General features: G+C 40.0%; 1 protein-coding gene across 5 annotated transcripts in view; it reads left to right on the top strand.

Moving 5' to 3' along the window:
* The window catches only part of nodal1.S (nodal homolog 1 S homeolog), a 111,792-nt gene extending 98,199 nt beyond the window's left edge, over positions 1–13,593 (top strand). For 4 of the 5 annotated variants that reach the window (XM_041588065.1, XM_041588067.1, XM_041588066.1 and 1 more), the window contains 2 exons: positions 11,583–12,364; positions 13,199–13,593. In XM_041588065.1, coding sequence (XP_041443999.1) covers positions 11,583–12,364; positions 13,199–13,351 — 935 coding nt within the window. In that variant the 3' untranslated portion in view covers positions 13,352–13,593. Of the gene's footprint in view, positions 1–10,224; positions 10,936–11,582; positions 12,365–13,198 lie in introns of those variants that run through there. The other variant, XM_018254999.2, reaches the window with a different exon arrangement.
* Positions 13,594–13,966: the final 373 nt, after the last annotated feature.

Here is a 13,966-nt window from a genome sequence, read left to right as displayed (position 1 = left end):
GGATTACAGTCAACCCTCTTGTACATTCTGTAAAGTATCAACATATACACGTGCTTCATTTGGATTTTCAAAAAATTGTGGTTTATCGTTGGTTTTGCTGAGGATCTTCAATTTTGCCGGGTATAACAGAGAGAATTTAAACCCTGAGTATAGAGTTTTACAGACTGGTGAAAACTCCCGTCTTTTTGCGGAGACAGAGGCAGAATAGTCCTGAAAAATAGCAAGTCGATGTCCGTTATAATTTAAATCTTTTGTTTTCCTGTATGCATCCAGGATTCCAAGTTTATCAGCGAAATTTAGTATCCTAAAAATCACTTGTCGTCGTCGAGTTGCGAATTCTTTTTGAGGTGGGCCAATCCGGTGATAACGTTCTATCTGGAAGGGCGGAGGTGATGTTGGTAGCTGAAGAGCTCTGGGAAGCCAAGTCATTAAGAGATCCTCTAAGTCCTTGCCTTTAACCGTTCTGGAATTCCAACAAGTCTCAAGTTGTTTCTCCTACTACGGTTTTCAAGGTCTTCGAGTTTTTCCGCTAAGATGGTAATCTCTTTCTGTTGAGTATCAATGATAGATTGCGCTTTGCCCACCTCATCTTCCAAAGATGATATACGTTCTTCTGCTTCCGATAGCCGTTGTGAGTGACTTGTTACTTCCTGGAGAACCTCAGATATGGAATCTTTTATGGAAGCCAATTTTTGATCCAATAACGGACCGAGAATTTGTACAAAGTCCTCCGCTGATGACAATTGAAGTCCAGATTGCGAATGTTGTAAATCTAGTTCAGTCTCTTGTTGACTGTGTCCCGCCGGTTTTTTGGTGTCCTATGGTTTGGTTGATTTAGCTGTTTTAGGCGGCATGTTTGTAGTATTGTCCAGATATTTATCCATAACGGAGAGAAACAAATATATAAGTAGCACTTCTCCTGTCTAGAACTGAATAATACTTGTACAGCCGAGCAGGACTTTATGGTTTGGCCCAAAGAAATTTGTGGAGCGAGAGCTTGGGCGTGAGTTTTATTTTGGTATCACATAACTTCTCTTATAAAGTAAAACTGTTGAGAAATAACCGAAAATGCAGCATTCAAATGGATAATGTTACATAGTGCGGTAGAGCCCTGGCCTTCAGGCGTGGGCGAGAGAAGGACAGAGTCAATCAATCAAAAACTGATATCTCGCCTATTTAAAGAATCACTTCTGTGACAGTGTCAGAGCAAAAATAGACAATGGTGGAATTGCAGTTTGACCTTTATTTTGGCTCTCCGAAATTAATAACACTGCCTGGTGTGGCATAAGATAAATTGTGTTAACACCCAATGTCCACCAGGATACAATTGTTAAACATAGCTTGCGGGTGTCCTGTTGGTGGTCGGGTAGTTAACTGTGGGGAGGCCCAGGTGTTAAATGCAGGTGTTCCTGTGTTATTTGCCTTGCGGCCTATCCCCCACATGAAACACTGTAGAGAGTTCCAGTTAAGAACAATGCCAAATCCCCGTGTCTGGTATAAGGGGGGAAAGCTTGATTCCTAACCAGGAAGGTGTGGACGAGAGATCCTGGTATCAGAAGATTACTTGCGTAACAATAATGTGCGCGCCACGTGGCCTTGTCGCACTAGGGGCCTCTATGGGAGTATGCGCCTCTCCCGCTGTACTCGCCTCCCGCGACCGGACTTACGTTTGGAGGCAGCAATACGATGTATGGCTGCAGCAGGTGTTATGCCGGTAAGCCGTCTTCCTCCTTCACTACCGATTCTCTGCTTTGCGGCCGGTCTGGGTCCACGAGGCTGTCACCCCAGCAGGTGGACTTCGGGGACGCAAAAAATGTTGAGGGGGAGCCGCGTCGCTTGGATGTCTTCTCCCCTCTATTTATCCTGTTGCACTTGCTGGTTTTCGGCTGATTTGGAGTGCGATTCTGCTGTTTTAATCGCATATATGTGAGCAGCCGACAGGAGCTCTGTTAAAATGCGGCCGTCTCATGGGTCCGCCCCCCGGAAGTCCAGAATCATTTTTTTTAAATAAGTTTTTTTGGTGTCAGCTTCCCTTTAAGCCTTGCACCATCTCAAAATCTTGTTTGTGCACCAGAATGGGGGACCTGATGCCCATCCCCAAGCACTGGCTACACAATTAAATGGTAAACAGAGAGGGGGAATGTGGGGAGAGCAGTGACATCTAGTAAGTGCTAAATGGAAAGTGAAAGTAATTGACTGCCCCAAGGAGGGGCAGGCAATATTTGATTGACAGCTGAGATTTTTAAATAAGTTTACAATAGCTGTGAAGCATTAATAAAAAAAGAATTTGGATTTCTTGTTTAATTTGAAAAGGACTTTTATTATAAAGCTTTTTATGTCTGGGTGACATGTCCACTTTAAGGAGTAAATGTAGAAGCACTATAATAAACACTATAATAAATGTTGTAAATCAGCAATCCGGAAGGCAAAGAAAGGAAATGAAGAGTGCATTGTGGCCGAGGCTGAGACTAATCTAAACCAAGTTTTTTAAATATATTAAAAGTAAAAAGATGCGGATTGAGAGTGTTGCTCCCTTAAATAATGGTACCAGTATGGTTGTAACAGATACAGAAAAGGCAAAAAAGGCAAATGTGCTAAATCAGTTCCTTTCTTCAGTGTATACAATAGAGGAGTCTGAGTTCCCAGGCTCACTTCATAGCTGCACTGATGGCTCAACTCAATCTAGTCAGTGGCTGACTCAGGATATGATTCATAAAGCTTTAATAAAAATTAATGTAGACAAGACTCCAGGGCCTGATGGCATACACCCCCGGGTTCTAAGCTTAGTCCAACCCCTATTTCAGATTTTCTCAGATTCGCTTTCATCTGGTATGGTCATTCCAATATTTAAAAAGGGATTACGATCTCAGCCTGGCAATTATAGGACAGTTAATTTGACTGATCTGTGGTGGGCAAATTATTTGAAGGCTTGCTAAGGAATCACATTCAAAATTTTGTCCTAGTGAATGGCATTATGAGCAGCAATCAGCATGGCTTTATGAAGAATAGGTCATGTCAGTAGGGATGCACCAAATCCAGGATTCGGTTCGGGATTTGGCCAGGATTCGGCCTTTTTCAGCAGGATTCGGCCGAATCCTTCTTGTATATGCAAATTAGAAACAAGGAGGGAAATCGCGTGACTTTTTATCACAAAACAAGGAAGTTACAAAAATTTCCCATATGCAAATGCATATGCAAATTAGGATTCGGATTCAGTTCGGTATTCGGCCGAATCTTTCGCGAAGGATCTGAGGGTTCAGCCGAATCCAAACTAGTGGATTCGGTGCATCCCTACATGTTAGACAAAGTTGATGAGGTAAGTAAGATGCTGGACAGCAGGGGTGGCAGTAGATGAGATCTATTTGGATTTTGCCAAAGCATTTGATACCGTGCCCCACAACGACTGCTTTCTAAACTAAGGTCTGTTGGGCTTAATGAAGTCATTTGCACATGGATAGGAAACTGGCTACAGGATAGGGTACAGAGGGTGGTTGTTACCAGCTAATTGCTGGTTAGATGTGGGAAGTCTCTATATATTTTATAACTGCTGCTATGAGGCTTCTGATATTTTGTATGGAATATCTGCCCCAAACAAATCCAGTTTGTTCCGCAGATATAATTTTTGGTAGGATCAGTTTAAGCCTGTCTGCGAACACTTTGCTTAGGACCTTGTTGTCTGTATTTAATAGAGAAATACTGTAGGTCTATAGGAGGCTACACCAGTGAGATCTGTGCCTGGTTCAGCTTTTAATAACCTGGTCGATTTCCTCTGGCATAATCTCCATATTGTATTGTTGTATTAAGTTTGGGGAGGTTCGCTTTTTGTAAAAATGTGAGTCCCTGGTCCTGGTAGTTTGTCTCTGTCAAGTACAGGTTTTGATAATATTTTACAAACACTGCGTTTATTAATGTTTGATTAGTGGTTAGGCCACTAGGGCCCTGTATCACCATCTCTCCCTTATTTTGGTTTTGTTTAGCTTTAATAAGAAGCTAATAGTCTGCCTTGCTTGTTGCCTTCAATATAATATCTTGCTGATGTTATATTCATTCAATATTGTATTGCTTCCTGTAATGCTAAATCATAATGTTCCTTTGCTGTTTGCTGTTTGCAATTTGCTCTTGTTGGTATTACTTGGCATTTTGTGATAGCTTTTGTAGGCTTTGGTTGCTTCCCGTTGCAGCACTGTTAGATGTTGTATTAGTTCCCGATTTTGTTAAGCCATATAGGAGAGAATATGTCCAAACAGCACTGCCTAGGCTGTTGTTTGTTGTCTTCTTTGCATTGTTTCCAAACTTCTAACAAACTATCCTTGAATATTTGGGAGTTAATTAGAAAATTTGGCATACGCCATCCATAGGGCATGAGTATTGAGCCAGTTACAGTTAATGCTACTGAGTTAGGAGCGTGGTCAGAAATTATAATGTCATGTATTTTTATCCTACTTGTGTGCGGGAGAGTATGTTGGTTTAGGAATATATAGTCTATTCTAGTATGCTATTCATGGACATGTGAATAATGAGTATAATCCTGGTTAAGGGGGTGGTTCACCACGGATCGAACAGTTGTTATTTGCTTATGAATGAACAAAGAACCCTATGTGAGGGAGAGTTGTGTGCAGGTTTGTTCCTATCTATATTATGATCAATGACCATATTAAAATCTCCTGCCACCAATAGATGTTTGGTGGGTATGTCTATTATGCAGGCCCGGACTGGCCATCTGCGAATTCGGGCAAATGCCCGTAGGGCCGCTGCCTGTGCAGTGTAATGGGCCGCATGGGCAGTGTGCGCCGCGCCATTGTAAATCAAGGAGCTTACTTCCTCCCACACTGAACGATCCGATCCCGTGTGCGCGCAGTAACAGTGATCCAAACAGATCACTATCTTCAGTCTGAAGCCACGCAAGGGCCGTGTATGTTTTCTTTTTTTTCTGTCCCGACAGTGTTTAGCTTTAGCAGACTGAGGGGGGTGGGGTTTCAACAAGTATGCGGCGGAGAGGTGGGACTGGAAGAAAGAGCGTACCTTACATCCCCTATGTGTGCTCTCAGCTATAGGACAGATGGCAGCCAATCGCAGGCAGGGGAAAAGGCGCCAGTGTACGTCTGTGTTGTCCAGTATTCAGCTGACAGGCAGGATGGATGGCAGACGCTGGTGCTGCAGATTCATCCTCTTCCCCCCCACCCCCCCACCCCCCCAGACGCAGAAAGAATGCTGGGCAAGTAAGGATACAAATCATTTTTATTACACTGCCTTGTGATTTTTAACCCTTTCCTTGTTAGCAAAAATTGCATTTGTGCCATTTCTGGGGGGTATTTATTCACAGAATTATCACTGTGTTCATCCTGCTTTTAATTCTAAGGTATTATACCTGGAATTGCAATCGTGTCTTTTGGGTTTTATAAATTACATTTCTTCAGTGTCTTTTTTTTAAAAAAAAAAGTTTAGTTATCTATATTCAAGATTTCTTCCATACTGGGCATGGTCAGATAGTCACAGCACAATTCAGCAGGAACAGTCCCTAAGTTTGCTCATAGTCGTCTGTACAGAGAGATCCCATAAAACTATGGCAGCATAGGTATTCCCTGTACTAAGCACAATTCAGCAGGAACAGCCCCTATGTTTGCTCATAGTCGTCTGTACAGAGAGATCCCATAAAACTATGGCAGCATAGGTATTCCCTGTACTAAGCACAATTCAGCAGGAACAGCCCCTAAGTTTGCTCATAGTCTGTACAGAGAGATCCCATAAAACTATGGCAGCATAGGTATTCCCTGTACTAAGCACAATTCAGCAGGAACAGTCCCTAAGTTTGCTCATAGTCTGTACAGAGAGATCCCATAAAACTATGGCAGCATAGGTATTCCCCTGTACTAAGCACAATTCGGCAGGAACATACCCCTGAGCTAATAGTCTCTACAGAGAGATATAAGAAGACCATGCCAACATAGGTATTCCCCATGTACTATTTAACATACAACAGGAAGGTTTGAGGGTAGTTCACATATATTGTGAAAATTTAATTCCTGTGTTATGTATGCAGTTGAACTCTATAGAAATAAATAAGTGAAATATAGTGAGTAATTATCATGGGACAAAAGGAAAGGCAGTCACTTTTCGTCACCCCAGCCCTGGAACCCTGTGCCAGATGAAAAAACTCAATTTAGGGGGCCCCGCCAAAATGGTTCAAATTGGGCCCGCAGTTGGTAAGACCAGCCCTGAACACGGGCCTCTCTGCACAGCCTGCTGTCCCAATATTTATTTTTACTTTTTATCGTAGGTCCTGACCACCTTTTCTTCCCCTAATTTTATTGGGGGGTCCTGACCACCAATGTTTTATTTTTAGCTTGTGTGGGTGGGGGAGCTTGGTTGTCAATGTCGCACATGTATACAGGTATGGGATCTGTTATCCAGAATGCTCGAGACCTGGGGTTTTCCGGCTAATTGATCTTGGATATTCGTATTTTAAGTCTACTAGAAAATCATGTAAACATTAAATAAACAATAATTTGATTTTGCTCCCAAAAAAGACTAATTATATCTTAGTTTGGATCAAGTACAAGCTACTGTTTTATTATTACAGAGAAAATGAAATCAATTTTAAACATTTGGATTGTTTGATTATAATGGAGTCTATGGGAGATGGCATTTCCGTAATTTGAAGCTTTCTGGATAATGGTTTTCCAGATAACCAATCTCATACCTGAAGTGGGCTGCTTTGATTTTTTTGCCAGGGCTGCTTTTTTCTCCCAGTCCGGCCCTGCTATTATGTGTTGTAAGATATGGTTAAAAAAACTATGCATAGGTGAGTTTGGGGCATATATGTTGCATATCACATGTTTCTCTGTTGAGTTGTCCTTTCACTATTAGAAATCGGTCTTCTGGATCTTCAGTTTTATTAAGTAGTTTCATGTATTTGTATAGCTACCCCACGACTATGTGACGTATATGGAGCTGCATAACACGTACTAACTCAGTCTTTGCAGAGTTTCTGATTTCCATCTGGTGTAAGATGTGTTTCTTGTAACATTGCTATATGCATGTGTAAAAATTTGAGATGATGAAGGATCTTATATCTTTTAATTGGATTATTAATGCCCCCTATGTTCCAGGACGTTACATAGTTAAATTAAATTGGGTTGAAAAAAGACAAAGTCCATCAAGTTCAACCCCTCCAAATGAAAACCCAGCATCCATACACACACCCCTCCCTACTTTTAATTAAAATTCTATATACTCATACCTATACTAACTATAGAGTTTAGTATCACAATAGCCTTTGATATTATGTCTGTCCAAAAAATCATCCAAGCCATTCTTAAAGGCATTAACTGAATCAGCCATCACAGCATCACCTGGCAGTGCATTCCACAACCTCACTGTCCTGACTGTGAAGAACCCTCTACGTTGCTTCAAATGAAAGTTCTTTTCTTCTAATCTAAAGGGGTGGCCTCTGGTACGGTGATCCTCTTTATGGGTAAAAAGGTCCCCTGCCATTTGTCTATAACGTGACCTCTACTTCTGTTGTATTCCTATACTTTTGTTGTGTTTGTGCCATATGAGCTTGTAATTTAGACTTATGGTGTTGTTGTCCATATTTGTACAAATCAACTTCTTATGATTTATTTTGAGCCTCGCTTCCTCCTGACCTTTATATGTAGCAAAAAGAGAACTAGATAAAGAAAGGAAAACAAAGAAAAAAATAACATATTAATAATCATAACAATAGGTTATCGACACCTGTCTTAACCATAATGAAGCTAAGTTCAGGGGGGAGTATGTGGGAACCTCAGGGGTCATGGTTCCACTGTACTGGAAGATGAAGATAGGTAGGAATGGAGTGGGGGAGGGGGAGATGCAGGGAATAGGAATTAATGTGGGGACATTCAGGAAGGGTTAACTATTTCTGATACATAGTAATATACATGTGCTCCGTTTATTAACATTCTTTTAATCACTCCGTTTTGTTTTAAATAACTATTATTGTTAAGATCTTTCCGCCTTAAAACTGTTATGTTCAGAATCAACTGATATCTTCCTGCTTACTCCCAAAACATATGCTATGAAAGAGAATTTGAAGGGTAGCCTACCAACCAGAGAATTTAACTATCAACCAACATATAAGAAAAGAAAACAATACTCTGATCAACAAATATTAGTTCCATCGCCTGGAGCTAATTTTTAACACCCTGGTTTATCTTGGAATATACAGATTTGGTTCTGTAGCCAACTAGGGTCTATTTAGAGTACTGATCACTGCCGCTGAGTAGTGTCTAATAACCAATGGTTGCACTCCTATGTTTCAGGTATGTTAAGGCCTTTTATGAATCTCATCAGCTTTAGAAAATGAGGCTTATTAGATAGTATGTGTAGTCACTGGGTTGTCCTTTGTTTTTAGAGATTGTCATTTCCCAAGGTGGGTCAGATCTCGTGGAAGTGTCAGTCTCGATGCTAATGTAAATATATGATTGTTTATATGCTCCCCATAAATCTTACTCCCGTAAAATAACTTTACTCTGAGTAAGCATGAGGATGGTGTGAGATTATTCAGTCTGAGGGCTGAATTTGGAGTTTAGTGGTCCTGAATAGCTTGAATGAAGTCTTTAGCCGGTTCTGGTTCTGTGAACCAATGGGTCGCTCCTTGGTGTAGTATTTTTAGTCACACTGGATATAGCAGTGCAAATTTAATGCCTTGGTCGTATAGCACTTAGCATATTGGAGAGAATTGTCTCCTTCTTTGTGCCACCGTGGCGAAGACTTGAAACAACAGCAACTTTGAGCCCTCAAATTACTGTTACTAAGCGGTTGGTTCCCTCAGGGCACACTCTTCTTACTGGAACTTTAGTCTCCACACTCTCCAGCAGCATCCACCCCTGATAACAGGCTCACTACTATTATATAAACTAAATGACAAGAACATAGGAAACCCAAACAGGACTTCCTTAAAGGGATTATGTCATTATGTCATGTCATTAGTATAGGTATGGGTAGATAGAATTTAATTAAAAGTAGGGAGGGGTGTATGTATGGATGCTGGGTTTTCATTTGGAGGGGTTGAACTTGATGGACTTTGTCTTTTTTCAACCCAATTTAACTATGTAACTATGTAACTATGATTTTTATGATGTATTTTTTTTTCTAAATTACACTGTTTACATTGCAAATAATTAACTCTACAATATAAAATGTAATTCATGAACCAGCAAGTTTATTTTTTTAAGTTGTAATATTGGTGTATAGGCAGCCATCTCGTGTCATTTTGCCTGATCATGTGCTTCAGAATGACCCAACACTTTAGGATGGAACTGCTTTCTGTTTACTATTGAGTGTTGTTCTGCCAGGCAGCTGTTATCTTGTGTTAGGGAGCTGTCTGGTTACCTTCCCATTGTTCTGTTGTTAGGCTGCTGGGGGGGGAAAGGGAGGGAGGTGATATCACTCCAACTTGCAGTACAGCATTAAAGAGTGACTGAAGTTTATCAGAGCACAAGTCACATGACTTGGGCAGTATGTCTAGCCCTATGTCAGATTTCAAAATTAAATATAAAAAATCAGTTTTCTCTTTTAAGAAACTGATTTCAGTGCAGAATTCTGCTGGAGCAGCACTATTAACTGATGCGTTTTGATAAAAAAAAATATTCTCATGACAGTATCCCTTTAACTAGTAGGGGAAGTAGGAGCATCCCATAGACCAGCATACATGTAAGCCTGTAGAGTCCACCACAACTTGTGTGTGAGATGTCAATACAGATGCAAATCCAAATCAGGCACAAGTTGCAGTGCATTTTTGGGGATATCATCACTTCTGGTGTCTTAATGGGACCAAAACTTTGAATAAATCAAGAAAGACCTGTAAATGCGTTATTGGCTTTTATTACATATACTGTATATATATTTCACAAAAGCCATGTATATCCTAAATTATAACTTATAAACGGCTCTTAGTGATGTCATCAGTTATAAACAGAGTTTAGTAATGTCATTTTTGTCACATGACTCACTATAACTTGTGTATTATAATAAATGAAGTACCCCTTGTTGGAAAATATGAGGATATTAGAAGTAACCTCGGAGTTCCATGACCTGTATCATATATCCCTATATTTTACAATTAGGGGTACTTTATTCGCTATATATATATATATATATATATATATATATATATATATATATATATATACAGTATATAGGAATCCAATTAGGTAGGACCGATGTTATGCTAGGTAGTAATGTTATCTATTTATAAAAATCATAGAGTATAAGTCATTTTTCTGTAGTTCTAGTGGCATAACATAAACAATTATGGGGCTAACTAGCATTCTGGCTGTACACTCCAGCACTTTTTTGGGCAACCACCTTGGGGGAAGACAGCCCGGCAAATGATTCAGCTAAACACCATCTTATTATTTTAGCCACATATAAATTTGTTATTTTAGAGGATTTCCTTGATGAGTCTATTAGCATAACAGTAGGGACATTAGCCTGAGATGCTTTGGCCATTTGATGGGAGGCCATGTAGATCAAAAGGTCGTAGGTGTGAAGAGCAATGGCAGCTCACTTATATATAAAGTCAGGGGAATGCTCTGTTTGTTCAGTCTGGGAGAAAGCCTCTAAGAGCATTACACCTTCCTGGAAGAGAGATCAGCAGTGCAAGCATGGCATTTCTGACAGCAGTCCTGTGCTTTGGTTTCGCATACATGGCACAAGGGTTGCCCATCTGGCTAGAGAGAGCAGAGAGTAGAATTCCTCTCTTTGGATCCAGAGTGGCGTTAAATGTCCCAAGTCTACTGGATGGAAACAGACATCATAGAGATATGAAATACCCTTTTTATATGATGCAACTCTACCAGAATCTTGTCATGGCAAATGATACTGGTCTTGCCAATCGACCAAACACTATCACTAAGGAATACGATACCGCTCTAAGTCTCTTTGCAAAAAGTGAGTACATTATATGTATAGTTTGGCCTGAAATAGAAATCCTGTGTCCTGCAAATTAGAATCAATTAGGATGTATGGCCATTTGCCGATACTGCATAATGGTAGAAAGACAGATCTTATACTGTTGCTGTTTATATTACTTTTGTGCATTGTGTCTAGCTGTATGTATTTTATCAACCGGCAATTAATAAAATGTCTTCAGTGACCAAAGTAAAAACGTTACATAGCCTAGTTATTACTTTTATCTGCATCACTCCAATATTGCTATTGCTTGAAAGAACAAAACAATATTTGCCAGACCCTTTTAGTAGAAACTGTCTTGATATTACCCTGCAGTTTATTTCACATACCACTGCTTGTCTGTGCTGTTGAATGTTGGCCTTTTGATCTTTCCCCTGATAAAGACAAATTACTGCTTAACAGACCATTCCCTGTTGACAGGGGTTGTTAAACTGTTCATTTTAAGGTTTGTGTATTGGTCTATGGTTTTCTGTTAAAATAACAACCACCAACCTCAAGTCAATACACATAGTCAGTGTTTTGACATTTGGCCAAACGTTTCTGTTTAGTCTATCTGTATCTATATAACACTTCAATCCACATTGCTGAGAGGTAACATGTTGTTTTTGTACTTGTGTCTTCCACAGAGTGCACAGAAAGTGAGAACCGTTGGACACTGTCTTTTGACATGTCGGCTGTCTCCAAGAGTAATGAACTGAAGTTGGCAGAACTAAGAATTCTACTTCCTCACACTGAAACTTTGCACAATGTTACTGTGGATATGTACCACAGTAGGGACGGTGAAGACAAGCTCTACTTGGGATCATTTGACACAAACCCTTCTTCTACCAAAGGCTCACCATGGAAAGTCTTTAATGTAACTAAGATTCTACAGCATTATTTCAAGGATGGGAGGGATATTGGTAGTGAACACCTAAGATCTAAGAACAAGCCAGAGAGAGGCTCTGGTATGAGCGATGCAGAGTTCCTAGATGCCCCAGGACATTCCCCACAGTACAATCCCCATAATACAACTGTACGTACATATCTCACTACAGAGAAAGTCATGCTTGTGTTGTTTACTATAGTCAAGCCCTCTGCCAAACACATTGGATTTCCCAGCCTCATTAAGACAGCAGAGTCATCCAAATATGTTGACATGGAGAAAGCTAGTAGGTTGCCTGGTATTAGGAGACACAGAAGGAACAGGAATGAAAAGCATCACTTATCAATAGGAAGCATACCTTCCAGACATGTCAATAATGGGAAACCTCTCTGTAGGAGGGTAGACATGATTGTGGACTTCAAGGACATTGGATGGAGCAACTGGATTGTCTACCCAAAAAAGTACAATGCTTATAGGTGTGAGGGAGCTTGTCCAATTCCACTTAATGAGACTTTCAAACCAACAAACCATGCCTATATGAAAGTAAGTAATCCGGTTTACACCTATCTCCTTCATTTGAATAAAACATCCCTGAAAATTCTACTAAATAAAAGTGGTTTTCAGAAAATTTTGGTTAAAACCACCCCTTGTAACCAAATTACAGATATATGAACAGTTTACCTTAATAGCCACCCTGCTATAGTCTCAGAGTCAGTGTCAGACTGGCCCACCTGGATACCAGGAAAACTCCAGGTGGGCCCTGGTTTTAGTGGGCCTAGGTTTTAGTGGGCCTCTTGCTTCTAAACATTTGACCTATTTCATGGTCATTGCCTATTTCTTTTTGGGGAAAATGCTTAATATTGGGAGAATATTGTAAGTATATATAAAAGACTAGGAGAATAAAGAGGTTGAGTGAGTAGAGGAGGAATAATAGTTTGGCAAAGTCCACTGTCTAATGTTTTCTGGTGGGCTCACGGTTTTAGGTTTTCTGGTGGGCCCAAGGTCTAAGGCTTTCTGGTGGGCCCCTGGCATACCAGTCTGACACTGCTTAGAGTATATATAAAAGCTAATAAGGGCTTTCCTCTCCTGAACTGTACTCCATAGGCTGACAAATATATGGAATTTGTGCCGCCTTTATATATATATCTGATTTACAGCTCCCAGCCATATCTCTGATAAATAGGACTAGTTCACACCACAGGTTTAAGTTGGCCATATTAGATGATTAGTGGACCCTGTGTGCTTCTGTTGAGGAGACGTCGCTTTAAATTAAGTTTCTACAAACCCTGAGCTAGAATTGTTTCTTTCTATGTACATATATATTCAAACAAATTCTTGACAGCAACTTATAATTTTCTCTTTTATTTTGCTCTGCAGAGTGTGGTCAAGCTGTACCAACCAGAAAGAGTGGAGTGTCCAATGTGCGTCCCGGTGAAGATGAGCCCTCTCTCCATGTTGTATTATGAGGGCGACGAGGTTGTTTTGAGGCACCACGAAGAGATGATTGTAGAGGAATGTGGGTGCAGTTAATGATTTTACTAGCCTAGAAAACAGTAGATGTTATCAATGTTATCCAACAATCCCTTCTGTATAAAAAGGTGTGTAAATATTTATGTAGATTTGTAAATAGTGGAGATGTATATTTTGTATTTATTAATGGTAGGGATAAGCTAATTAAATATTTGTGTCAAATTAACATGGATTGAAACATTTGTATTATTTGTGCTATTCTAATAAGTTGTGCTTTGGTTCGCTTGCAATAAACTATAAAATATATTTTCTGATTCCTAAATTTTACTTTACCCTTTAAAATAAAGGGATACATCAGCCTGGGGCTCTACAGTTCATGAGAAAGAATGATTCCCTGTTAACAAATACACAAAAGGACCACATTTGTTCAATATGGTACCATTATTAGATGTATGTTGGCAAACATAAGGAAAATTAGTATATATGGCACCGCTCACACACCCCGGCCTTCTTATATTAATGCCTGGTGCACGGACAGATGATTCCAAAGGATTCACTGGCACTCAAGGCCAGTTCAAGCAGGAACAAACCATTGCATATTTATTTGCAGTTATGCAACGTTTCAGGGTTGTACCCCTTTGTCAAGCATGCAAATGCAAGGAGTCTGAATGTTAA

The sequence above is a fragment of the Xenopus laevis genome, chromosome 3S, assembly GCF_017654675.1.
Source record: "Xenopus laevis strain J_2021 chromosome 3S, Xenopus_laevis_v10.1, whole genome shotgun sequence".
NCBI classification, from domain to species: Eukaryota; Metazoa; Chordata; class Amphibia; order Anura; family Pipidae; genus Xenopus; species Xenopus laevis.
Note: the sequence above shows the minus strand (reverse complement) of the source record. Positions and strands in the feature narration are given on the sequence as shown.